Genomic DNA, 27,209 nt, shown 5'->3' on the forward strand with positions numbered 1-27,209 from the left:
AAGCACTCTAGTCCCCTTACTTTTCTTTTAGTGGATTTCTGAATGGAGAACAGTATGATATCACTTGTGACTCCCTCTGCTTTCTGAATATGATGCATTATTTATTCTGTTCTACTTTGGAATATTGAGAATATTTTGTTCTTTCCATTAAAAAGTTACTTGGCAATCTAATTTGGCAAAGCTTTTTCAATGTTTTTGATGAAAAGCATCTGAAAAGGATAAGGAAAGTTATGGATATGGAGAAATGTGTTTTTACTTTTTTTTTTTTCCACCTGGCCAGTTCAGTTTCTTTTGCTCAGGAATTAAAGTGGACATAACAAGGTACCACATTATATCTCCATGAACTTCAAACATATGCTTCATAAACTTAAGAAGTGAGAAAAAACAATGTAGGTAACTCAAATGAGTTTCTTCCCATACTTCCAATTCACTGTCCTGGGAAGAAGTGGCATCAGCTTTCCTCTTGCCCCGGTTCTTGCCAGTCATGTTTTTCCTGGACTGATCATCAACATCTTTACTTGGTGTAGTCTGGGACAAAGATGGGCTTGCAGAAGGGTCTCCTGGAAAGGAAAAACAAGACATGTTGCCAGTAGTCACAGGCTATAAAAACCAGAGCAGGAAGAGTGTCATCGGATTCTATGTGCTTGATTCTATGTCATAATGCAGGGATAAAAATTGGAAAACTAGACTTTCCGAAAGTAATTAGGGAATGTAGATCTAGATACTGAGCATCAACACTGGCTAATGTCACAAGAAGAGTTTAAAATCAGACTTTATATGCTTGCCTCTTGATGGAGGAACACATCTATGAAGTTGTTTTGCCAAAGAAAACTGAACCTGAATCTAGTCAAGCTTCTTTATTTGTTTTCTTTTTTCTGAGATAGAGTCTCGCTCTGTTGCCCAGGCTAGAGTGCCGTGGCATCAGCCTAGCTCACAGCAACCTCCAACTCCTAGGCTCAGGCAACCCTCCTACCTCAGCCTCCCCGAGAAGCTGGGACTACAGGTGTGCACCACCATGCCCAGCTCATTTTTTCTATTTTTAGTTGCCCAGCTAATTTTTTCTTTCCTATTTTTAGTAGAGACAGGGTCTTGCTCTTGGTCAGGCTGCTCTTGAACTCCTCAGCTTAAGCAATCCTCCCATTTCAGCCTCCCAGAGTCCTAGGATTACAGGCATGAGCTGCTGCACCTGGCCAGTCAAGCTTCTGGGTCAGAGTTTTTCAACTTGTCACAACTGACATTTTGGGCCAGATTACTTTTTGTTGTGGAAGGATGTCCTATGCATTGTAGGATGTTTAGTTAAGCAGTATCCTTGACCTCTACCCACAAGAGGCCAGTGGCACCCTCCCAACTAGCATGACAACCAAAAATGTTCCCACATATTGCCAACCTGGGGTACAAAATTGCCTCTCATTGAAAAATACTGCTCTAGATCCATTTACTAATTTATAATAAAACACAGAAGGCAGTAGTACATGTTAAACTACTCGATGAGGATATAATCGGCAAAATTCAGACTGGGAAACAGTATGGGATAAACAATGCAGTTTCTTCAAGAAATAAATTAAAAAGTGGGGGAAAAGGGGAAATTTATAAGTTAGAAGAGAGATAAAACAAAAAATATATGCCCATCAATCACAATATGTAGACCTTATTTGAATTCTAATTTTTCTCCCTTCAAATTTTCTATTTATTTTTAACAAATAAAAATCATATATACTTCTCATGTATAACACATTGTTTTGAAATAAGTATACACTGTGTATTTACTTGGACCCTAATGTAAATAAAATGTAAAAAGAAAAACAACTTATAACATTTATGAGAAAACTGGAAATATGAATATCTTTTGGCACTTAATTTAAGAAATACTAGTATTGAATTTTTAAGATGGGATAATAGCACTGTAGTTATGTTAATGAGTACTGTGCTTATAATTTACAGAACAATGCCTGGAATTTAGAGAGGGAACTGGATGAAGTATAGCTGAAACAAAATTGGCCATGAGTTGTTAACTGCTGAAGATAGATGATGGATACGTAAGGGTTCATTATAGTACTCTCACAACTTCTATGTTTGAAATTCTCCATTATTTGAGTTAAAATTGTTATGAAGAACAAAGACATTAGGAGAAATGAATTCAAAACCTTAGTTTTTAATCAATACCTGTAATTATTTCAAATTTATGTAAGTATGAAGCACTGTCCATTTGTATGTCTTACTTACTAGACTGGTAAGGGTGAGATGGACAGCACAGTTTTTTTTTTTTTTTTTTTTTGAGACAGAGTCTCACTTTGTTGTCCAGGCTAGAGTGAGTGCCGTGGCGTCAGCCTAGCTCACAGCAACCTCAAACTCCTGGGCTCAAGCGATCCTCCTGCCTCAGCCTCCCGAGTAGCTGGGACTACAGGCATGCGCCACCATGCCCGGCTAATTTTTTATATATATATATCAGTTGGCCAATTAATTTCTTTCTATTTATAGTAGAGACGGGGTCTCGCTCTTGCTCAGGCTGGTTTTGAACTCCTGACCTTGAGCAATCCGCCCGCCTCGGCCTCCCAAGAGCTAGGATTACAGGCGTGAGCCACAGCGCCCGGCCAACAGCACAGTTTTTAAACATGCACCAGCGCCCATGATAAACAATTCTTTCCTCAAGATACATCATATGATAGTCAACCACCAAATTTTCATAAATATAGAGAGAAAAAGTATGTGTATATGTTTACTGAATGTGTGTATGAAGTTTTTATGTCAAAGGTTTTTAACCTGGACGTCATAATTCATTGATACATATCAGAGCTGTGACCCTTCTGAAATCCTAGGTTAAACTTTATGTATTTCTTTGGCGAAAAGGACCATAGCTTTCCTCAAACTCTTAAAAGCATTGAAGACACAGAAACAAGGCTCTGAGGTCTTAGCAGCAGTTCAAAATATGCAAAAACTAAAACCAGAGTCCTCCAATCTACAAATACACCAACATCCTGAAGCTCCCTGTGACAAGCGTATTAAAGCTACAGGGAGGGCAGAGTAGGAGTCACAAACACAGTCTTTTCATTTTTGATACTCTTCTGTTCTCAGAATCAGGCATACATTCTGACTCATCACAGCCTGCTTCCAATATTTAAATATTCCTCAACTGAGAAGGAAAGGCAACAGCATGGTAACAGTGGTTTAAACCAGAACAAAATCATCTTTACCATGGCCTAAAAACACCTGTTAGATGAAGTGCCCTTAAGCCAAGGTTTTCAGAGCTGCGGTGCTTACCAGAGGAAAGTCTCTGTGCTGCAGGTGCAGGTACCATGACACTAGGCTTCTCAGACTGGTATGTGGTTGCTGCTAACGTGGTGCTCTCGGCATCACTGTTAGTCTGGCCTGTGACTCCAAAGCTGGAGCTGGGGTAGCAGGCCTGGTACTGATTCTGACCAAGAATAGTATAGGTGGGATAGTCCTGTAGGCCAAAGGGAACAGGGAGGAAAACAAGACTCTTATAGTATACATTAATTTCAACACAAGAGGTTTTCTTCTCCCTCTTATTCATAATTATTTTCCCAAAAACATTAATTTCACTTGTCATTTACGTATCTAGTAGTATCCAAACTAAATCAATGATTTTCAAAATGCATTCTGCGGAAACTTAAGAGTTAAGAGGAGATATCACAGGAACTATCTTTGGGATGAGGGGCAGGATCCCATGTACTCTTATACATATACACATAATGCCCCCTTTTCTATAACAGCCCCTCCCCCCAATTTTATGTTTTGAATTTTTATAAATTTCTGCATAGAAATTTTGAGGGAATGATTCTGCTCTTTAAGAAGTTTATGAACCACTGCACTAGATGGCAGTAATTCTAAGAACAGATGATCTTAAGCACATTTCCTACATTAAAGTTTCCTAGTTTAAAAACTGATTATCTCCTTACATAAAAGAAACAAGTTTGCTTTAAAACTAAAGTTTCCTTACAATACTGGGAGGAAACTGGTGGTGGTGTCACAGGCATATGTAAGGCAAAACTTATCAAACTGTACAATTTAAATCTGTGCAGTTCATCATGTATCAATTACTCCTTAATAAGAGTAAGAAAATTAGGTGTGACACACAGCTCCAATACAAACCTTTAAAAAATTCCATTGACACTGATATTGGTGACAAATAAACAGCAAATTGATCACAACCAATTATTTATAAATAGTCACTGAGCATCTATAATAAACCAAATACAATTCAGTGTTTGTGTGTGTGTGTGTGTATTTGTGCACGGGCAGGAAAAAGAAATACTAAAGATAAGAATAAGTCACACTAGCACAACTCAAGAGGGTTAAAAATCTAATATGAGAGAAGAGAGAGAAAAAAATTCCCAACAAATTGGCAGTAAATTATACGTCAAATGAATGAAATACTGAGAAGATAACTGTCCCTGTAGCTTGTGGTAGTGAGAGAGTTTTTTGTTTTTTTTTATTTTTTTTTTTTATTTTTATTTTTTTTTGAGACAGAGTCTCGCTTTCTTGCCTAGGCTAGAGTGAGTGCCGTGGCATCAGCTTAGCTCACAGCAACCTCAAACTCCTGGGCTCAAGCGATCCTCCTGCCTCAGCCTCCCGAGTAGCTGGGACTACAGGCATGCGCCACCATGCCCGGCTGATTTTTATATTATATATATTAGTTGGCCAATTAATTTCTTTCTATTTTTATGGTAGAGACGGGGTCTCGCTCAGGCTGGTTCTGAACTCCTGACCTTGAGCAATCCGCCCGCCTCGGCCTCCCAGAGTGCTAGGATTACAGGCGTGAGCCACCGCGCCCGGCCGTGAGAGAGTTTTTTGAGATTAAATAGGCAGAGGAGAACACGAATAGGCCCTGAAAAGGTTTTATTAAGGGGCCACAGATGTTGAGTTTGATTGAAACAAAGGATCTCTATAGTCTTGAATAACTGGTGAAGCAATAGGACTTGGATTCTTTAGGCAATGGTGTACATATAGCTTGTGTGTGTGTGTGTGTGTGTGTGTGTGTATGAGCACATGCACTGGGGGGACAAGAGGAAATGGGGACTCTCAAATGAAAAATTCTGTGTAGGTGAATTGACATTTAGAGAAAATTAACCAGATAGTATTTTAGAGCATGGACAAGCATAGCGGGTGGAAAATGGAGATGAGATGAGCAATTAACCATGGTAATTCAGGATTAAAGGGGGGAAAAACAAAACATGGGAAATGATAGCAAAAATGAAAAGGAAGGGAAGAATTCAAGAAATGGCTGGATTAGGGAAGGGTATGGAGAAAAATGGAAGATGATTGGTCTGGTTTTAGGCCTAGGTTTATTAAGGAAAAAATAATTGACGTCAGCCAGATACAGTGGCTCATGCCTGTAATCCCAGCACTTTGGGAGGTTGAGGCATGAGGACTGCTTAAGGCCAGGAGTTAGAGAACAGCCTGGGCAACACAGCAAGACCCCAACTCTACAAAAATAAATAAATAAATAAAATTAAAATGAAAAAAAAAAAAAATTAGCCAGGCGGTGGCACATGCCCTCTACTCAGGAAGCTGAGGCAGGAGAATCCTTTGAGCACAGAAGTTTGAGGCTGCAGTGAGCTATGACTGGGCCACTGCAGCACTTCAGCCAAGGCAGGAGGGAGATATCATCTGTTTTTTAAAAAAATTAATTAACTAAAAAAAAAGAAAAAAGGGAAAAAAGTCATTGACAAGAATTGAGAAGTCATAGGGAAAGTGGTTTTACTTTTGGAGAACAAGCAGACAGGAAAAAGGTTGGAATGAAAGCTTGGTTTTAGATATGCTGAACTTAGGGAAACAGCAGGACTTTAAAGAAAAAATATTCATCAATCAGTTGGAAACCTGTAAATATCACGAAGTCAGGATTCAAATTTTCATTTTTTGTAGTAAATGGACATTGTGACTGTGGTTAAACATTCCTATGGATGAAGTAACTAACATATAGAAAAACCAAATAGACACTGTTCATGTTAGAAGACAGAATCAAAAAGAGAAGCAATGAAAGGAAGAGGCCCTAGAAGTATGTCAGGTACATAGATAGAAATTCAATAAATATTTGTGGACTAAAAAAATCAACAAATGCATAAACAGCAAAATATAAAAATGAACCAGAATAGGAATGTTAACTGCAGGCAGAAAAAAGATCCATGGAGGTAGTGGTGATACTATTAATTGTTACAGAGAAAACAACAAATAAAAACAAAAAAAAAAACCCTCTAAAACACTGAAGATATTACCATTGATCTTTTAAGCAGTTAATAATATCATCATCAAGACCAGATTTTTTAAAGTTTACAAAAGAATGAGTGGTTTAAAATAGAGGTAATTATTTATTCATTCCACAAATATTTATTAAGTGCCTTTGATGTGAGTGGCAGGTATTTTTCTATGCTCTGGGAATATATACGTGAACAAAATAGAAAACTAAATTCCTACCTTCATGGAGCTTCATGCCCCCATTCTAGTGGGGGCAGAATAGGAGGAAGAGACAAACATAAAGGAGCAGATAAACCATATTTTAGAGAGGCTTAGCAGAGGAACAAGAGAAACTGGATGATAGCCTGAAAAACCATTCGGGATCCTAGTTCTGAAGGCATCCAGAAAAAGGTCTCCATAGTCCATATCATTCCTGGTCATTTCTTAGATGGGCAAATTGACCATGGAAATAAGAGAGGAAGAAGAGCAAGCTAGAGGAACCATATATAAACAGGATGTACAAAAGTAGCACCATACCTGGTTTGAGATGCTGGCAACTGCTGCTGCTGGAATATTGGCAATCGTAGATGAAGTGGATATCAGGCTGGCATTTGTGCTTGAAGCTATAGGATTGAGAGTGTTAAAAGATACTTTATTAAACACATTATGTAAAAGGCTAGAAAAAATTGAAAACATATTATATCTTGAGTGAACACATCTACAAGGAGATCAAGAACACTGGCAAAGGAAACAAATACTTGTTTTGCCTTTTTGCATGCCATACCTCAAATTTAGACTTACTTAGAAACATAACACTTCAAACATGTTTCTGTTGCAACTTTAGTCTCAACTCTTCCTACTAAAGTCCTAGAAGGATACATACATAATTCACAGAATATACTAATGACACCCGAAATGAAATCAGAACTAAACCCAATCACTCCAGTCCATCTTCTCCAGAGGCTGAAAATGACTCACCTGCAATGTGACTTACTGTAAATCAGCAGAGCTCTGGTAAACCCTATATTGTGATATTGTTTACAGTCACTTCTCCCAAAGCATGCCTTTCTTGATGCAACATAATTACTTTGAGAAATAGAGCTGGTCCTCTAAATTCTAAAGTACTTGGAATTGCTTCTTGGGTTCTACTCAAATAATGGATTATTAATGTGGATCAACAAACACCATGATCTTGCATTTAGAGATTTTACCACTGAGCCAGGAAAAACTCAGAAAATATTAAATATTATTCTGGTCAGGTAAAAATGTACTTTCTAAGCTACTGGGGCTGCTTGTTTTAAAACAAGAAATTTGGATTAAGTTTTACACTCTTGTATCACAGATTCCAGCAGGGTTTTAATTAAAACTGCAGTGACTGGAATTTACCATAGTGATTTTTTTCAGGTGGACAATGTAATTGCTATGATGAGGTATTGGTCTTGAACTCTTCTCCCTCACTTTCCATAAATACACTTAAATAGGGTTCCTACTGCAGTCACACACCATAAGGGATTCACCATCAGGTAGATTGACTACTTGCCCCCATTAGCAATGAAGTCCTCCACAGGGAAAGTTAATAAGAAACCTCCATCAAGAACAGGGCAGGAGTCTATGGCCATATCACCCAGAATGTGCCCGATCTCATCTGATCTCGGAGGCTTTGCAGGGTCGGGCCTGGTTAGTACTTGGAAGGGAGAAGAACAGGGCAGGAGGACAAATGTAGCAGAACTCAGAATTTTCATCCCTTTCCCCAAGGATATTCAGTTTAGAAGTGTCTAGATGAGATTAAGGTCAGTTACAGCAATTGCAGCAACCTAAACTTCCAGATTAAGAACCTGGGACAAAGAAGAGTTAAAGTAACTTTCCAAAGATATGGAGATAGTAGTAGATAACCAAAATCATAACTTGGATCTCCCAATTCTTCATCCAGGGTTCTTTCCTCAGGGTCAGTTGCTGAGCTAGGGTTCAAATTTCCTGACTGTCTAGAGTAACTTTCTTATAACTCCTGTCTCAGGAGAACTAAAGGACTCTTAAGGGTTTACTTTCTTTTTTTTTTTTTTTTTTTTTTTTTTTTTTTTGAGACAGAGTCTCGCTTTGTTGCCCAGGCTAGAGTGAGTGCCGTGGCATCAGCCTAGCTCACAGCAACCTCAAACTCCTGGGCTCGAGTGATCCTTCTGCCTCAGCCTCCTGAGTAGCTGGGACTACAGGCATGCGCCACCATGCCCGGCTAATTTTTTTTTATATATATATCAGTTGGCCAATTAATTTCTTTCTATTTATAGTAGAGACGGGGTCTCGCTCTTGCTCAGGCTGGTTTTGAACTCCTGACCTTGAGCAATCCGCCCGCCTCGGCCTCCCAAGAGCTAGGATTACAGGCGTGAGCCACAGCGCCCGGCCAAGGGTTTACTTTCTTGAACAACTAAATGAAATGTATTTCCTAACTTTACAGATGATATTTTCTTCCCATCAATATTCATATTCTTTTCTACTATGGCTTAACCCATTGTTTTTCCTAAGAGGAAGAACCAAAAATGACAATACACAAAGTAGATGACTCTATAAATAGTTTTAATCAATCCTGTGGGAAAAGAATTTGACTAGTTTCCAGATTCTATTACCAGGACATTATGCTAGGCAGGTCTGAAATAAAACAGACTGAACATAAATGATTTAAGGTAGGAAAGAAAATAAAGAATTTATTTAATCTGTTAAGTTTATCTTCCCCAACAAAGTCCATTTCTAGTTCAATTTTCCTTTGGTCCTGGTTCTGGCATATACTCCTCCTTTTTCTCCTATTGATCTTTAGCTCTGTTCTACCGATAGCTTTGTTCTTCTTGATAATTTAGTAATGGCTAAAGGTACAATTCATTCATATGTGATCTCTAAACACAAGGGGGACAATGAACTCTCACAAGGTAGTTTTAGAAATTTAACAATTTTCAGACCATTTTCTGAACTGGGCTAGAGGTAAAAAGGTAGATATAATAAAAAACTGGCCATATACTCTATTATATCCCTGCTAGGAAGTTTAATGACTTGATTAGCTAGCTGATAACTACCTGAGTTTCTAAAAAGTGCCATGCTAAAAATAATAAATTTCTCTCAGCAATAGTAGCTTCTGTCATAGGGGATCTTGGCTTCCTGACTTAGAAAGTTCACAGGGCTCAATTGTACTTCTTTCTCTAACTCAACCAAATCATTTTTAACACGGGCCATTCATTCAGCAAACTAATTAAGTATATCAGCATCTACTATGTGCCTAGAAACTACTCCAGCCACTGAGGGATAAAATGATAAGCAAGACCAAGTCCTTGCCCTTATGGAGTTTAAAGTCTAGTGAGGGAAGTTAGTCAATAATTAAATAAATGATGCTGTTTAGGCTCTTATAACCATCATTGAACCCAAGCTAAATTCACCTAAAAATGTGCACAACCACTCACTATATGCCCTACTCTACATACAGGTATGACTAAAAAGCCAGTATTTAAAAAAAAAATGTACTGATCATCCTGTATATATATGTGTATGTATGTGTATATGTATATATATCTATTTCAACAAAATAGTATTCAATTGTGGGTTTAAAAACAAAAGCAACGGCAATGAAATATGCAATGAAAAGTACAAATATAGAGAAGAAAATAAAACTCAAGTGATAGGTCCTATTGTTATATATCTAATGGCTGTTAGCTCTTGAAATGCCACAGTATGGCCAATTGCTTTTAGATAGTCCCCACTCCCTTTTTGACAATGGAGCTACAAAATCATTTAAAAGCTTTTCATTTAAAATCATCTCAAAGCTTCTGAGAACCATGGCCCACTAGATGCCCACTTAATATAGTCAATATACAGACAGAACTTTGATCAGAAGACCCTGGTTATAGAATGATGAGTTGAATTATGTGACATCGCCTCAAAGTTGGAAGGTTAACCCAAGTATTAATGGCACATAAAATCTGTGCAAGATTTAGTTTTTACCCACTTCTCTAATTTTATTCATTGTGTCACTCTACCTTCCTTGACCCCACTGACTATGAGTTACTCAAAACCAGACAAGCTCTTTATCATTTGAGGACCTTTGCAATATTATTCTCTCTGCTTGAATTGTTCTCTCTATCCCTCTAGTCCTACTGGCATGACTCCTCCTCAGCACAACTCACTTTCTCAGAAAGGCTCTCTCTGACCTTTCTATTATAATAAAACTAAGTCCTTCCTTGTTTTCCCAATCACAGTCTATTGTTTTCTTTCAGGCACTTTTCAAAATCTGGTATTTATTTATTTATTTGCTTATTTCCTGTCTCCCCCACTAGTCCGTGAGCTCTATGAAGGCAGAATCTTACTATCTTATCATCTCCAGCATCTAGCTAAGTGCCTGGCATACAGTAGGTGATACTCAAATGCTTGTGGGATTCATGTATATCAGTCTTGTATGCACTAGGTGTGAAGGGCAAATCATTATTTTCTGCTAGAGGCTGACAGTTAGGTGGGTTCCTAAAACTTAACTTTCAGTATGTGACCAACATAACTAACAAAAACTCATCCAATTCCTGATCATTTGGGAATGAGTAAAAACTGCATATTTTGGTTAAAACTGATGGCTTAAGTGGATCATTCATTCATTAACTCATTTATTTATCAAATATTTATGGAGTGCCTACTATGTGCAAGTACTGTTCATGTGCTTGGGATGCATCAATACACAAAACAAAAAACTTCCCCTCAAGGAGCTTAGTAAATCAAAGTAATGAAAGTCTCCTAATTAAGGTTTCTCATGGTTGGAATAGAGATTTACAGATCACCAAGAGATGGAGTTTGTTTCTTTTTGTTTGTTTGTTTGTTTTTTTAGTAGAAGGCAGGAAAAGTTTATTAATTTGCCAGCAAATGAGGAGGTTGGCAGACTTCAGGGACAGAGTTTAGAATGATGTATGTGGTAATGGATTAGAGCTGGAGAAATGAGTAACAACTCATGTTTAACTTAACATAGATACAGATTACTACATAATAGAAATATTTATAGATATGTATCTTTACATGGGTTGTATACACACATACATTTCCTTGCTCTGTCAGTTGAGAGAGCCTAAAAGAAATGTCACCTGATACCCCAGTAGCAATGAGCATCCTGTGAATGCAGATCTTGGTTTCTAATATCATTCTCTCCAATAAAAGGAACCAGGATATGCATTCTCTCTAATAAAAGGAACCAGGACATGCATTCTCTCTAATAAAAGGAACCAGGACATGCATTCTCTCTAATAAAAGGAACCAGGACATCTTGAAAACATGGCTGATTATAGGACTTGGACAGGTACTATACAACATGAGCCAGGAGAATCTTGTAGTGCCAGGAAGTAAGAAAGTGCTTGGAAAAAAACAAAACAACCAAAAAAACACCTAAACAAACAAAAAATGGGAGTGTGTGAAAAGGCACAGGAGCCAACTGAAAGAGCTCCCAGTGGCCAAGGTGGAACAATCGGAACAACAAAATAAATAAGGTGGTTCTGGATTATGACCCAAAGTATACATTAAATATCTACAGGTCCATAAACAAATGATTGAATAAATTAATAAATGGAGAAGAGACAAATCTCTTGTGCAGAAGAATTTCAAATGTATTATGTAGATATTCCACCCTAGAGGAAGGGCAGCATAAGTCCTTAAGTGTGGGCTGGACATAGTCATTTCTATCTAACATATACAGTATGAAAAAGGAGGAAAAAGAGTAATTTTACAGTGTAGAAACCTGACAAACACTACTTCAGCTAGGTGATTGAGGTCAACATCAATAATCATAAACCATGTTGATAGTATGTACACCTGACATGAAGCAATAGAAAAGGTATTTTATCTCCATGGACTTCCTTCTAAAAACCCATAACCCCCAGTCTAATCATGAGAAAAACATCAGACAAATTCCAATAGAGGGGCATCTTATAATTTGCCTAACCAGTACTCCTCAAAACTGCTGAGACTATCAAAAACAAGGAAAAGTCTGAGAAACTACAAAGTCTAGAAAAGCCTAAGGAGACATGACAACTCAATGTAATGTGGTATCCTGGATGGGATCCTGAAACACAAAAAGGACATCAAGTAAAAACAAAGGAAATCTGAATAAACTATGGACTTAGTTAATAATATTGTACTAATAATGATTCATTAACTGTAACAAGTATAACATACTAATGTAAGATGTTAATAAAAGGGAAAAGTGTGTGTGGGTTCAGGGGGATACTGTGAGAACTCTGTACTACCTGCTCAATTTTTCTATAAATCTAAAACTATTCTAAAAAATAAAATCTATTAATAAAAACAAAACAAGCAAATCTCCTAGTCAAATTTAATAGACTACTGTGTGTTATCAACAAAATCAGAGCCTAAAGACATTCATTAAAAGAGTAAGTTAAAATTAGTGAGAGCTTACTCTCTATTAGAAGGCTGAGTTAAAATTAATTTTGAAATTAATTTTGCCACTTGATTCTTTTTTTTTCTGAGACGGTCTCAGGGTTGCCTGGGCTGGCGTATTAACGCCTCATCATAACTTCTTGCAGCCTCGAATTCCTGGGCTCAAGCGATCCTCCTGCCTCAGCCTCCCAAGTAGCTGGAACTATAAGCGCATGCCACTACACCTAGTTAATTTTTGTATTTTTTGTAGGGGGTGGGTAGTTAGGGAGGGGCTGTGGGGTGGAGGCCTCCCTCTTGCTCAGGCTGGTTTGAACTTCTGGCTTCAAGAGATCCTCCCACCTTGGCCCCCCAAAGTGCTAGGATTACAGGTGTGAGCCACCATGCCTGGCCTTGAATATTATTTAATCAATTAAACCATCCGAACTGAAGAAAGTAACGAAAGACAGGGCCACATAGTCACATGAGACTCTAGGAAATGACTGATACTATAAAGCAGCCTGATCTACCCATTCAAAGGATTTTCTTGTGTGAACAAGGGCAAGTCCTTTCTCATTATGGTACCACTGAGGTATAAACTAAAGAAAGGGTTTTGTTAAGAGTTAATCAAGCCAGAAGTGGAATTTGTTTTTTTTTTTTTTTTTTGAGACAGAGTCTCACTTTGTTGTCCAGGCTAGAGTGAGTGCCGTGGCGTCAGCCTAGCTCACAGCAACCTCAAACTCCTGGGCTTGAGTGATCCTTCTGCCTCAGCCTCCCGAGTAGCTGGGACTACAGGCATGCGCCACCATGCCCGGCTAATTTTTTTTTTTTTTATATATATATCAGTTGGCCAATTAATTTCTTTCTATTTATAGTAGAGACGGGGTCTCGCTCTTGCTCAGGCTGGTTTTGAACTCCTGACCTTGAGCAATCCGCCCGCCTCGGCCTCCCAAGAGCTAGGATTACAGGCGTGAGCCACAGCGCCCGGCCTGGAATTTGTTTTTGAGATAACTTCCCTAACTTCCCCAGGGAAGATGAGCTGCTGTCAACTGCAGGATGCTTGAGGGTAGAATGAATGAATATTGCTGTTTTGACCACCTAAAAAAAATCAGGTAGTCATGTAAGGGGAAAGAAGCAGTTCTAGCTAGCTGCTTCATTATCCATGCTAAAGGAAAGGGGAAGTGGGAGTGAGGAGAGTGGTATTGAAAGTAGTGAACCCAGGTAATTAAAATCATCTAATAATACCTATATTTCATTTTACCACTTGTTTTTCTACTAATTTTTCTTCAGAATAAATGGCAAAAGTTGGTAACTTGATGGTTAACTTCTGCTTTAATTTCTATCCTGTGCTAAGTTCTAATGAACAAAAAATGGGCCAACAGATTAGCCAGGAAAAGGGAAGAAAAATGAATTTAGATATTTGTTAGTATAGGTTCTCAAATATGGGAGAGCTGATATTAATACCATGACCTCAATACTGACAATCATAAATATTGTACTTGTGCTCTGGGGTCAGAATGCCCAGCTTATATCATGCTTTAATTATTTACTTACTTTGTGACTTAGGATATAGATATACTACTAAGCTCTTCTGTCCCCAGGTTTCCCCTCTGTAAAATGGGGCCAATTCCCTCATATGGTTGTTGTGAAGATTATGTAAGGAGAAAAACGTCTCTATCCACTGCTTAGAACAATGCCGAGAACATAGTAAGAATTCCATAAATACCAGCAATTATCATTACTATCAAAACAGGGGAAATCAGGTTAACCTATCCAAAGGAAAAAGTGTACTAATAGATAACAAATAAGGACAGTGATTACTGAAGTTTAAGGGATATTTTCACGACTCTTTTAAAGCACTGAGTCCCAACAGATCCCCAAAGAGGTGGTTCCTCTTGTTTTACAAGGAGGGAGAAGGAAACATAGCTATCAGGTTCCTCAAAGTCCAGCACCTTGGTAGAGGGTTGTTAATATAAGAGAACCCTTACTCTTCTTTCACAACCTAGGTGTAGTCATCAGGGAAATACCTGTTTAGGAGGGATTTGGCTACTTCATTTGCCTGTGGTTGGACCCAACAGGCACATCAACCTAGAGAAATTACTTTATAAAAATGAAAGAAGGTGCTGCAGAAGGCAAAGTCACACTCTCAAGTTTTTTCCCTCCTGGTTTGTTCTCATTTTAGAAAGAAAGAAGGAGGAGGGGACAAAGAAAGAAAGAAGGGAAAATAAGTAAGAAAAGGTGAGACTCAGTACACAACAGGAGGTAAAGGTGGCTTAGGAACATAGTGACCACTTCTTGTTCCCATTGTACTAAGCAGAAGTAATAATCATTTTTGAAAACAGTTAAAATTGAAAATCAAAATCTTCTATTCAATCTAATCTACATCACAACATTTTTTCATCACCAATGTTCTTAAGAGTACTTCAGCACAAACTAAACAGCTAACTTTTAAATCAAAAACAGAAAATAAATAAATAAAAAACAAAAAGGTAAATAAAAAAATATATTAAAAAAAGAGTACTATATGCCGAAATAAAAAAAAAAAAAAGAGTGCCGCAGACAGGTTATTGCTGTCTCATACTTATCCTTATATTAACCATTTTATAAGGAATAAAAAATTTTTTTTTTTGAGATAGAGTCTCACTGTGTTGCCCAGGCTAGAGTGAGTGCCGTGGCGTCAGCCTAGCTCACAGCAACCTCAAACTCCTGGGCTCAAGCGATCCTCCTGCCTCAGCCTCCCAAGTAGCTGGGACTACAGGCATGCGCCACCATGCCCGGCTAATTTTTGCTATATATATTCGTTGGCCAATTAATTTCTTTCTATTTATAGTAGAGACAGGGTCTCGCTCTTGCTCAGGCTGGTTTCGAACTCCTGACCTCGAGCAATCCGCCCGCCTTGGCCTCCCAGAGTGCTAGGATTACAGGCGTGAGCCACCGCGCCCGGCCTATAAGGAATAAAATTTTAAAACTGGGAGAAATCAGGAGAAAGAAGGCAGATGAGAAGCCAGGTCCACAGACACTAATCCCAGTCTGGAGCAACGGCAAATTGCCTGCACTGGATTTGGAAGGGTAGGCAATTAATTCTATAGTTTTTTGAGGTTTTTTTGTGTTCTTTCCTAATGCTCGTCACAATTCTAAACTTTTATTTTTTTATTTATTTATTTATTTTTTTTTAAAGATTCCATGTCTAAGCTTAACAATTCTAAACTTTTAGAAGAAGAACCCTGAAGGCAAAGATATTTAGAATTTAAGTTTTAATCCTATGACTTTTATACTGAGATAGAATAAGAATGAACATTTTGAGCAACATAAATGCTCTCAAGTAGTAAATGGGGTGTAGGTGTGACAAAGCCACAGCAGAAGAGCAGCACACGTCGTAGTGGTCATGTACCACTATGATAATTCACATAAAAGAAGTCAGCAAAATTCTAACCCATAGAGTCTTTTGCTCACTTATAGGACAAAATACTACTGAGAATAGACTAGAATAAAATCAAAGTGATTTTCTAGACACCAACATGCAAAAGGGAAGGCTTCAATTCTATTAAGCAACTCACATTCAAAGGCTAAATAAACTACTTATAAACCATGCTCCTCAGCTCTGCTTTGCCTAACACAAAAAGCATGCACAAATGCAAGTATCACTCCTTTCTATTTTAGAAGACAGAATCCTGTATTGCCCAATTTGTTTGGAGATACAGGTAGATTACAAACAAGAAACAACAACAACAATAATAATTAAAACACACACACACAACCATGCCTATTTACCTTGAATGGGATAAGAATAATGTGCTGGGCTTGGCTGGCTTGTGGTTAACCCTGTAGTGCAGGTAAGAACACTGTGTTGACTTGGAGATGGAGTCTGAATTAAACCACTTTCAGGTTTCATACCTGGCCACAATGCACCTGAATCAGATAAATTGGACCAATTACAAACAATACACTGGGACTGAGGAGCATAATTATGCTTTCAAATATCAGCCAGTAGGTTTAAAATCTAAATCTTAAAAATAAATTTGCTTGTTAAGAGAAAATTATTAATTGTCCCACTTGTAATATACCACAAGCAAATATACTTTCAAAGAATTAGGGGATGGGGCCAAAGAAACAAAAATCTTGGGACAGACCCCAATAGTGATATGTATATAAGTTCATTTCAATGGTTGTAGAAAATTGACCAGGATGCAGAAAAAAGTTACTGACACCCAACTGGAGTTTTTGTCTCCAGGGCCTAAAGAGTGTCTGATGTTCATGTACAGTGATAAATTATTTATCTGTATTGTCATGGTGGGAGACATTCCACATAAGTTTAAAATTCACTTACCCATTAAACAAGCACGAAATATTTCTAAAATATAGTAAATGCTTCTCTGCCTTCATAAGTTGGTTATTTTGTTATTTTTATTTCTTCTGATTAGGAAAGGCATACCTGCTTATTTTTTAACATTACAAAAATATGTAGCTTAAAAATATAATAAAGTCATATATAATCTCATCATCCAGACTTAACCACTATGAACACTTTGCAGAAGAGTTACCCATATTTCTTCTATATATTCACTAATCTTTTTAACAAAAATGGGATCATGTTATATATACAATTCATAATTTGCTTTTCTACATAATACCTCTGAAAGATATTTTTCCATGTCAGAATATATAAATCTATCTCATATTAATAGATATCATGGCTATTCACTTTTATTTTATTTTTATTATAATGTTCCTTCCTGAGGGACAATCTTTCTAATATATGTTTATATCCTTTCCTGCCTTCTTAGCAGGGAGGAAATAGCAAACATACCTTCAAATTTTCTCAGAATTATTGTTACAAAGATCAATATTGTGCAGTGCCATATATATACATACACACATATATACATTACAGAGATGCCATAGAGGCTATTGTGTTGTGTGAAGACATTTACTTAGTACTAAATAGAACTCAATTATAGTTCTATAATTTTTAGGTTCTTATATCACTTTCTGTGATTCAGGAAGTGATCTGTCACTTCTTGACTTCTCTGGCTTTTAATCTGCAATAAACTAGAAAACCATAAACAAAGCTTTGCTTTTTGTATGACAGCCTAAGTATATCCTTTATGAGCTAAATACTCATGAGTGTATAGTTTTGGTGCTAATTTTGGCTATGCAAAAGCCTATTTCTTAAAAAATTTAATTTTTAGTTGTGCACTATGTTCTGAATAGCTATGGTTGCTGGGTTGGTGTTGTTGAAGCGGACAGGTCTAATAAGATTTATCAATCAAACACATTCCATGTATGAAATCAATACTTAGATTAGCCATGGCTTCAAATTTAACATTAACTCATTTCATTTACTCCTAATCTGACAAAGAATTTATAGTCAATCAATAACTATGTTCAATAAAAAATATTATACTTTGAGAATGAGGAACTCTGCCTCCCCAGGACACTGAGATACCTCAGTGCAACTCAGATTTGTCAAATTTGTTGATAAGTAGATTTAAGAATAGTAAAAAGAAATTTGAAAATCTTAAAAGGTTGACAATGGGACATGGTAATTGCTCTGCCCCAAACTCTTACTGCATAAATATAGAAAATGTCATAGTTTTTTCCAAACTATTAACCATATGAAATAACTTATTTGAAGAGACAGGAACACTGGTATCTTTAGCATGAATTAGGAACGTTGCCCTGTCCCCCTTAGTTCATGATCATTTAAATATGTTTTATGCAGGTTAGCCACAGCTAAGATCTTATGTTATGTTTGATTTTTAACAATAAAAATATTTGAGAATGTTATTTTTAAAACATTTATGATGTAAAATGTGAACAATGGCATCACTCTTGGTAGTTGTATACCACGTGCTATGATAAATTGCCATTTCAATATTACGATGACTTCCAGATTTATTGTAATCAATGTAATTTCTTTTTCCAATGTAATTTCTTTTTCCCTCTTTCCAAATAGGGTTTGACTCTAATGTGTTGTATTTGTGAGCATGTTTATTATCACACTATACTAAAATAAAGCCTTATTAATAATAATAGTATCAACTGAGAATGTTTTACTGGTCTTATTATTTAGTATATATTTTTTAAGTTTCAAACTGTAAAATGTCTATGAATGGTCCCTCTTACAAAGTCAAAACTTGGGACACAAATGTCCAAGATAAGTAGGAATGTCTCTGGCCAAAAACACACAGTAGATACTTAATATATATAATTATTTTATGAGGAATGAAGGAATAAAAGACAATATAGACTCTGCCTCCAGCATCACTGCAGCCCTGCTCTTTAGGCATGTGAATATCTTCCTCTAGAAGCAACCCTCACAGAATTCCAGATAATAGGCAGCAAAACCAAATGGTGTGACTCTATAGCACCACTGCCCATAGCAAACAAAGAAACCAAATCCTGTTTACCTGACTCCTAGTACATTACTCTATGCCTACAACTACAAAGCTTCTTAGATACTTGTAAGCACCCAGAGCCTGCTGCGGGGAAACTGTGGGTCTAACAATGGAAAAGAAAGTCTGTTCTGGAGTGCTATGCTCCTGCCGCCCCCTAGTGGGGTCTTATCGCAAACTCTACCCAAGTTTCTTAGCACAAATGCCTCACAGTTGGTGAGTCACTAACCAAACTAATCTGATCAGTTCAGTTACAGTAACACAGATCAGAGTAGTAGACCTTTAGAGATTAGTTTGGTTAGGAACTGAAGTACACCCTATGCTAAAGAAAAAAAGACATAAAAGAATATTTTGGTTTGTTGATTCAATAGCTCATTGCTATGAGATATTATAAATGCTAAGTAATTTAAAATCTGAGTACTTTTTCCTGATTATAAATGAAGTAGATGTATATTATAGAAAATGAGGAAAATACAAGAAGTAAAAGAAAAAAATCACGTACCCTTACCACACAGAAAAAAAATAAAGATATTTCTCACTTTTGCATGGGATGTGTTAACTGAAATCTGTGCACATTCAAACTTTGTCCCTGCTTTGCACAGTTCCATGGTAAATGAAATAAAATCTATTGTGTTTGTACTATTAAAAAATCCACATTTTGGCTGGGCGTGGTGGCTCACGCATGTAATCCTAGCACTCTGGGAGGCTGAGACGGGCGGATCGTTTGAGTTCAAGGAGTTCAAGACCAGTCTGACCAAGAGGGAGACACCATTTCTACTAAAAAAAATAGAAAGAAATTAGCTGGACATGGTGGCACATGCCTGTAGTCCCAGCTACTTGGGAGGCTGAGGCAGGAGGACTGCTTGGGCCCAGGAGTTTGAGGTTGCTGTGAGTTAGGCTGAGGCCATGGCACTCTAGCCCGGGCAACAGAGTGAGACCCTGTCTAAAAAAAAATCCATATTTTCTTCCAAATTATTCTCTATGCATATTTTTAAAAATACTAAATTAGTATTACATTGTGTTTCCAGTGTTACATACTGCTTTCTTTAATTAATAATATACTGTTTTCTCAAGACCTTAAATATTTTTTAGGAGTATGATTTATAATGGCTAGTTTTCCATTCCATGTATACACTGTAATTTAATGTATACCTTACTATTCAATATGTAGTTTCCAATTTTTTGCTATTATAAGTAATGCAGCAATGAATATGTTGGTCAGTAAATTTTTGTGAGTATCTCTAATTAGTTTCATAGGTTAAACTCCCAAAAGTGAAATCTATGAATTTCACTAAGGGAAATGAAATAAACCTCCTTAACGCTCTTAATAAATATTGCCAACTCCTTCCATCTCATATTAAAGTTCTTTTAAGATATATCAGAATAGTGGCAGCTAACGACATATTTTATGAATCCCACTAATAATAAATGAGTACCCTTTTCCTCACACATACTCTGTCAGTCCACTAAGAGTTAAATCTCTAATTCTCTTTTTGCCACCCCTTCCCCATTTGTATATAAGCTCTAGAAAGAATTTGATCAGTATCCCTTCATTTTTTTATTTATTTATTTTTTTTGAGACGGAGTCTCACTCTGTTGTCCAGGCTAGAGTGAGTGCCATGGCATCAGCCTAGCTCACAGCAACCTCAAACTCCTGGGCTCAAGCAATCCTGCTGCCTCAGCCTTCCGAGTAGCTGGGACTACAGGCATGCACCACCATGCCCGGCTAATTTTTTCTATATATATTAGTTGGCCAATTAATTTCTTTTCTATTTATAGTAGAGATGGGATCTTGCTTTTGCTCAGGGTGGTTTTGAAACTCCTGACCTCGAGCAGTCCGCCCGCCTCGGCCTCCCAGAGTGCTATGATTACAGGTGTGAGCCACCACGCCCGGCCACTATCCCTTTACTTTTAAAGATTACTCATAATATAGCTTTCCTAGATTTCTTCTAGTCTTTTCTTCTTTCTTCAAGAGAAAGAAGGTTTTTAATTTCAAACTCAACTCTGAAACCATCTTTTTGATGTAGATCTAAAGTTATGAACATTGCTGGAATTAAACAGACATGGGTTCAATTCTAATCCCAGGCACTTACTAATTTTATGATCTTGGCCTAGTGATTTACCTAAACCTTAGTTTTATCCATAAAAAGGGAAAATGCTACTACTTACCTCTTAGGACTCTTCTGAGGATTAAATGAGACAATAATATAAAGTGTGAAGTGCTTACTTAGCATATTGCTTAATAAGCACTTAATAAATATATTATTATTACAAGATTTTCTGAAGCACTACTTATATCTGAAATCACAGACCAGCTAATCTGAAAATAGACAGTACTAAGATAATAAAATGTACCAAAATCTTGATTTCAAAATAAAGAAATCAAATGTTTTCTCATATTTAAGGAACACATTACCCAAAAAATCCACATGCTAAAACACTAGAAAATGCCTTTTAAAAATATAATCACTTTAAAAAATATTACAAACATCTAATTTCCCTCTCTAGTAAATTCTGAGAAGATGTGATATCTAACATTCACATTAGCCCCAACCTAAATCTCTCTCTGGTAAATTTCATACACTACTTAAAGCCAAATTAAGATAATGATTATCTCTCTCTGAATTACTGATAGAAAAAATTGTGAAACACAAGTCTCTCTTGCCCACAAATATTAAATAAAACCAGATTATTAAGGGAGCCAATATTTCTTCATAACATAAAACTCTATCCTTCAAGTTTTTAATAGAGATTGATTTACTTTACAGCATTTTCTTTCTTTCTTAATACAAGGAAATGCAGTCATCATAAAAAAATACCCATTAAATCTAGACTCTATACATACATGGCATTATGTTAGGTATTCCATAAACTGAGTTCAGAGATATAACTGAAGTTTTATATAATATTGAACAGCAGAAATGACCAACTGTTAAACAATGTTATTAAAATATAAAGGGCTTGGGCTTGCTAATAAGAAATTCAAGTCAAAACAGAGGATAAAAAAAACTGTGAAAATAATTATAATGGCTAGCCTCTTATTAGCCAGCTATTGTAGAATCAGCTTTAAATAACTGAAAAGAAATAAACACATATTCACAGAGGGTTTTTCCAAAAGGCCAATTCACTATTCAGTCTTGGCTGGTTAAATATATCACAAATACAAGATTTGAATATACTGGCTGATACTGACAGCCATGGAGGCATGGCCGTACAAATGGGGAAACAAGAGAATTTCTGTTTCCCTTCTCTCATGAATTTATCAACTATCCCACTATCATTAAACATAACCCCCAATTTTTGTTTCTAGCAGTTACCAGGAGCCAAAGAATGCTAACAAGCCTAAAAGAAGGCTGTCACTATCATAAAATACTAGCCAAATGGGCCAGGAGAAGTAGGAATATAGAAACCAAAAGCAGACAACGTTGATACATCAAAAATGTGTGGTGATCTATCTGGAAAATTTTCATATTCCCAGCTTATTGACATAAAGTCTGCAGTGATATAAATTATTAACATATTACATATTTAAAAATAATACAGTATTCTCAATTTACTGACACCAGTTCTAGGAGAGCAGGAAAGGGTCAACGAAGCACAATGTGTATTATCTATCAATTCACACACATAGAAAAATCAGCACAGATATTAAGTTGCCCAAAGAACTTCAGAGTGATTTCTGGTAAATCAACTAATTTACAGTTCATACCCAAGATACCTAAAACCAATGAAAATAACTCCCTACGCACATGATAAGATTATAGAAAATTAGGGATTTCCCAAATTCTAGGATGACTTTTTGGTTCAGCAGAACAACATTTGATCAGAATGAGGCAGGGGTGGGGAAGGGAGGAAAGGGAGAAATTGACAAAAAACAAACAAAAAAACACCACAGAGTAAAACTATGAGGCATAGTCTCTCTGGATATTTAGACTACCTGGTTGTAGCCACCTCAAAATATGTTCATTATGCTTACCTATGGTACAATGTTATACTATAAATAAAATAAGTCAAATCAATAGTAATTCCTCAAAGAGTTTCTAATATTAAAGATTCTAAGCTTCAGAGTCAGATTTAGCACTATGGAAATAGCTACATTTTGGTGGATAACAAATGAGTATCGGAAACTATGATTTTTATATTACACGGTTACGGATCAAACATACTGTTAGAACACTGCATGCCCAATTTCCACCACACACATAACTGAGTAAGAACTGTGTAAAGAATGACACATCTTTCAGCTTTCTGATCAGCCAAGCAAGTGTGGCTGATAGAAGTTTCTGGGGAATAAAATCAACATTATTAGAAACTACCTACAATAGGATGCCTTACCAAAAGGAGGTAGTCCATATGTTTGGGTTGCCTGAGGGTAGACAGCATAGGGTTGAGACTGCTGTAGTGTCTGGTACTGAGTCTGCCCAGGGTAAGCAGTTTCAGAAACGGGAACTGAGAGGATATGTGCATATGGTCTGGAAAAATTCAAGAAACAAAAATTTTCATGTGTAATTTATTTTGGTTATGAAAAATAGGTAAAAATAGCTAATACTACCAACAGCAAAGAACTAGCAACAGGGAGACTAACCTTCCACATAAAATGGCTCTTATGGGTCAGAAAGTAGACCACTTTTCTCCTTTTCAGATTCTACCATCACCTACCCAAGGAACAATTTTATGAAAAATGTAATAGTTTGATACATCCTCCCAAGTTCCAATTATGTTCCTATAAACATTCATGGCCTTTTGTGAGATATAAGGATGGATTAAACTTGTTTATGCCCTATGTCTACACACAGAATAAAACCCTAAAAACAGAAAACTGGATAGAACAGGATTGGCAATTGGCTCCAGCACCCTGGGCCAAGCTAAAGGTCTTAGAGGGAAAGGGGAACTTGGAAAAGAGAGTGAAGCTAGTGGAGAAAAGGTAAGTAACCTCATCAGGAAATAGCAGGTAGGGATATGGGTCCCCATATCCTCAAATCAAGCCAGGTAAATAATAAAATCTGGGAAGTTGCAGACAAGACTCAATCTCCTCCCTGATATTTAAGTCACAGCATGCTGCCACGAGCTGGGGCCAACCACATCAGGGACAGCTAGGGATTAAATTCAGCAGTTAAATCCCTGGGACTTTATACTGGCTGGGTGACACAGTAATTTCATCCATGATATTATACTAAATTTTTAGATATTAATTATTATAGTTGGTGAATTATGTTATAATTAAGAAAGAGAATGCTATATGTACCATATAAGTCATGACAACAAAATATGGGGATTGTACCTTTTGGGGAAGAGGTAAATGAAGAAAGGTTAAAAAAGAAGAAGTGGTATATGAGCTGAGCAGATAGGAGGTACAGAAATGGGAGAGAAAGGATGTTCTAGGACAAGAAAAATACCCTGTCAAGGTACATAGGAAGGAAAGCAAGGGCTTTAGCCTATAAGGAACATAGATTATATTAAAAGAAAGGAAACAGCAAGCCAAAGATAGAAAGATAGACAGCAAAAATCTTCAATGCCAGGCTAAAAGAGTTCAGACAAATCTGAAATTGGGAGCCACTGAAATTGTTGAGCAAAGAGTGATAGGAACAGAGATGTTCTTTAATAAGGATTAATTTGACATTGTTTTGTAAAATGCTTTAGAAGGGGGAGGAGAAACTAGAAATGGAGGTCCAGTTAAAAAATTATAATGCAATGGTTCAGATTAGTGGTAAGGAGGTCTAAATTAAGATAGAAGGCATAGCTAATAAGGTGTCTTGAATGTAGCAGGTATGCAAACACTTTTTGAATGAATTAGTGAATCTTGAATATGCAACATATTCACATCTTGGTAGATTCTAAGAAATTGAATTTTAAAATGTCTATTCTTCTTAGCCAGAGTTGAATCTAGGAAACAGCTTGGGTTATAGTTGTTATACTCAAGTCACATGGGAATGATTTAAAATCTTAGTGATCTCAAATAGATCTCCAGATATATTTAAGACCATAATTCCTTTTTCAAGTAGTTTCTTTATAGCCCAAGGTTCAAATGTGTTTTCACATTTAGTATCTAATTTCTTTATAATAATTCCAGAGAATAGATTCAGTCATTTCACACAAGAGAATCACAGGAAAATGGCTAGCCCAAGGACACCATTAATGTTAACACAAGATTAAAATTTGGAGAACTCACTGAGTTAACTTTTTAGTTTATTTTTTATGTAATGCAAAATTCAAAAGGTACAAATGGGTATAACAAGGGGGGAAAAGCCAGTTTCCATTTCATAACAGCCCCCTAGGCATCTCTCGTCTATGTTACTAATTTCCTTGTGTATCTTGCATTTGTAAGCACATTAGTATATATCCTGGCTTAATAAGGGCACTTGTATGTTTTTGTATGTACAGGTCAATTCTTCGTGAATGTACAGTTGGGAGCTTAGTATACACACTGTTCTGCGCCTACCTCTTTTGGTGATGAGTAGTCTAGTTGATCTTAAATGCTGATCTTACCCCATAAAGGGCCAAAACACTATCTCTTAGTGACTTTAACCCCCCAAACATATCTAACTTCAAGCCTAGTTCTACTCTGAGGACACTCCTCAATCAAGAAACTGAATACAGATTAGACTGAGAAATCCTAGTCTGGGCTTGGCTTGAGTGTTTTTATTGATCTGTATGTCAAGGTAGAGGAAAAAAGAGAATGATCACAGGTCAATCAAGTATATGCTTTGATCACTAACACTATTTTGCATTTTCAGTGTCTACTCATTTAGTGTGAGCTCTTCTGTAACAGTGATCCATTCTAGGCAACCATCTATTTTTTAAAAGGAAGCCACGTGCACTATATTTAGAGGGAATTGGAGTACGGACAGAGAGACCAAGAGAAGTGAAAATAAGTTAAGTATCACAATCAATTTTGCAATGAACCTAGAGAAAAAGCACATATATTTTGGAAATAATTATTCAACTTACTTTGTAGAATATATTTGTGAGGTATAATCATTGGATGAGCGAGGGATGTAATCGGTGCATGTCATAACTGAAAGAAAGATAATATCACCAGGTAAAAAAGTTAGAACATTTCAAAAATGGAATGAGAAAACTGCATATCTCACTGTATAGTCTTTCAAACTAATTAACAGAACACAATTTGGATACCAGAAAGTTTGAAAGACTATATGGTAGAAAATACCTCACTTTTGTCTTTACAGACCTGTTCACAGACTTTAGAGACAGTGAAACAAGAATGAGGGGGGACATGGAAAAGAGCTAAAAGTTGGTACTGACTGATCTCTACCTTCACTCATCGCTGACCTAAAACCATAGATGAAGCAACCCCCTAAGCTCTCAGCTATACTCACAGGCAAACTTAAAAAGCAAGATCCATACCTAGGAAACCACATTATGCTTCTTCAGCTTATTTATTCTTTGGGTACTTACTCTACTCTGAATAAAAGGCTGTTAAGAAGGGCTTACAGAAAGACAGATTTAGAGGAAGCATCCAATCTTATTAGAAAACCATTGCCACTGCTGTGTATAATCAACAGCAGAACAGATGCAAGTACGCTTCTATACGACTATTTTTTCTGCTTTGTAGCGAAGGCTTTAAGTTTGGCAAAGAGGAGACAGACCTGAGGAACTGATGTGATGCTCTGATGAACTAGCAAGTAAAGATACTAGTTTTCTAAACAGTGTCCTCTTGATTCTCATGACTTCATCTGGAATAGATACTGTGAAGGCTTGCTCTCACAATTACAAGTAGGATAAATGTTGTAAACACCTAAACACCTGACTCAAGTTTGACAGGTGGCAGAACCCTATTTATTAGGAATTATTTCAATCCATACTGTAGACAGAGTTACAACATAAAGAGCTTTCACCAGACTTTTAAACTGCTCAAGAATTTCCTTCATCTACAAAGGAGGTTGCTCTACTGTGAATAGAGATTCAAGGTGAACCAATTAACTTTATGTCTAGATAGGTTCCCTGAAAGAATGCCTGACCCAAAAAGGGAACCCTGGTCAAGAGCAGATACAGGATCAATTTACATCCAAGAGTAAGACAAATCAACACCTGTGACTTTATCATAGAAGATCTCGTCCAATACCATTGATTAAGGTCTTTAAAACTAATTATTGGAAACTTGAAGATCACAGTCATCAATAATCATTTTGACAAAAATGAAGATCTCAATTAGCTCTAAAGTTCTTACCATATATTACATAGAATGTAAATTAAGTTCAAATTCTGTATGATGGGTTCTTTCTC

General features: G+C 36.7%; 1 protein-coding gene across 4 annotated transcripts in view; it reads right to left on the reverse strand.

The window, feature by feature from the left end:
• EYA3 (EYA transcriptional coactivator and phosphatase 3) overlaps nucleotides 1-27,209 on the reverse strand; it is a 105,008-nt gene that overhangs the window by 27,898 nt on the left and 49,901 nt on the right. For 2 of the 4 annotated variants that reach the window (XM_012750561.2, XM_075995633.1), the window contains exons 5-10: nucleotides 25,914-25,980; nucleotides 23,301-23,437; nucleotides 16,342-16,479; nucleotides 6,730-6,815; nucleotides 3,259-3,442; nucleotides 421-560 (exon numbers count right to left, since the gene is read on the reverse strand). In XM_012750561.2, the coding sequence (XP_012606015.1) occupies nucleotides 421-560; nucleotides 3,259-3,442; nucleotides 6,730-6,815; nucleotides 16,342-16,479; nucleotides 23,301-23,437; nucleotides 25,914-25,980 (752 nt within the window). The remainder of the gene's footprint in view (nucleotides 1-420; nucleotides 561-3,258; nucleotides 3,443-6,729; nucleotides 6,816-16,341; nucleotides 16,480-23,300; nucleotides 23,438-25,913; nucleotides 25,981-27,209) is intronic. The other 2 variants (XM_012750562.3, XM_075995645.1) reach the window with 1 other exon arrangement.

Source organism: Microcebus murinus, chromosome 2 (assembly GCF_040939455.1).
Source record: "Microcebus murinus isolate Inina chromosome 2, M.murinus_Inina_mat1.0, whole genome shotgun sequence".
NCBI classification, from domain to species: domain Eukaryota; kingdom Metazoa; phylum Chordata; class Mammalia; order Primates; family Cheirogaleidae; genus Microcebus; species Microcebus murinus.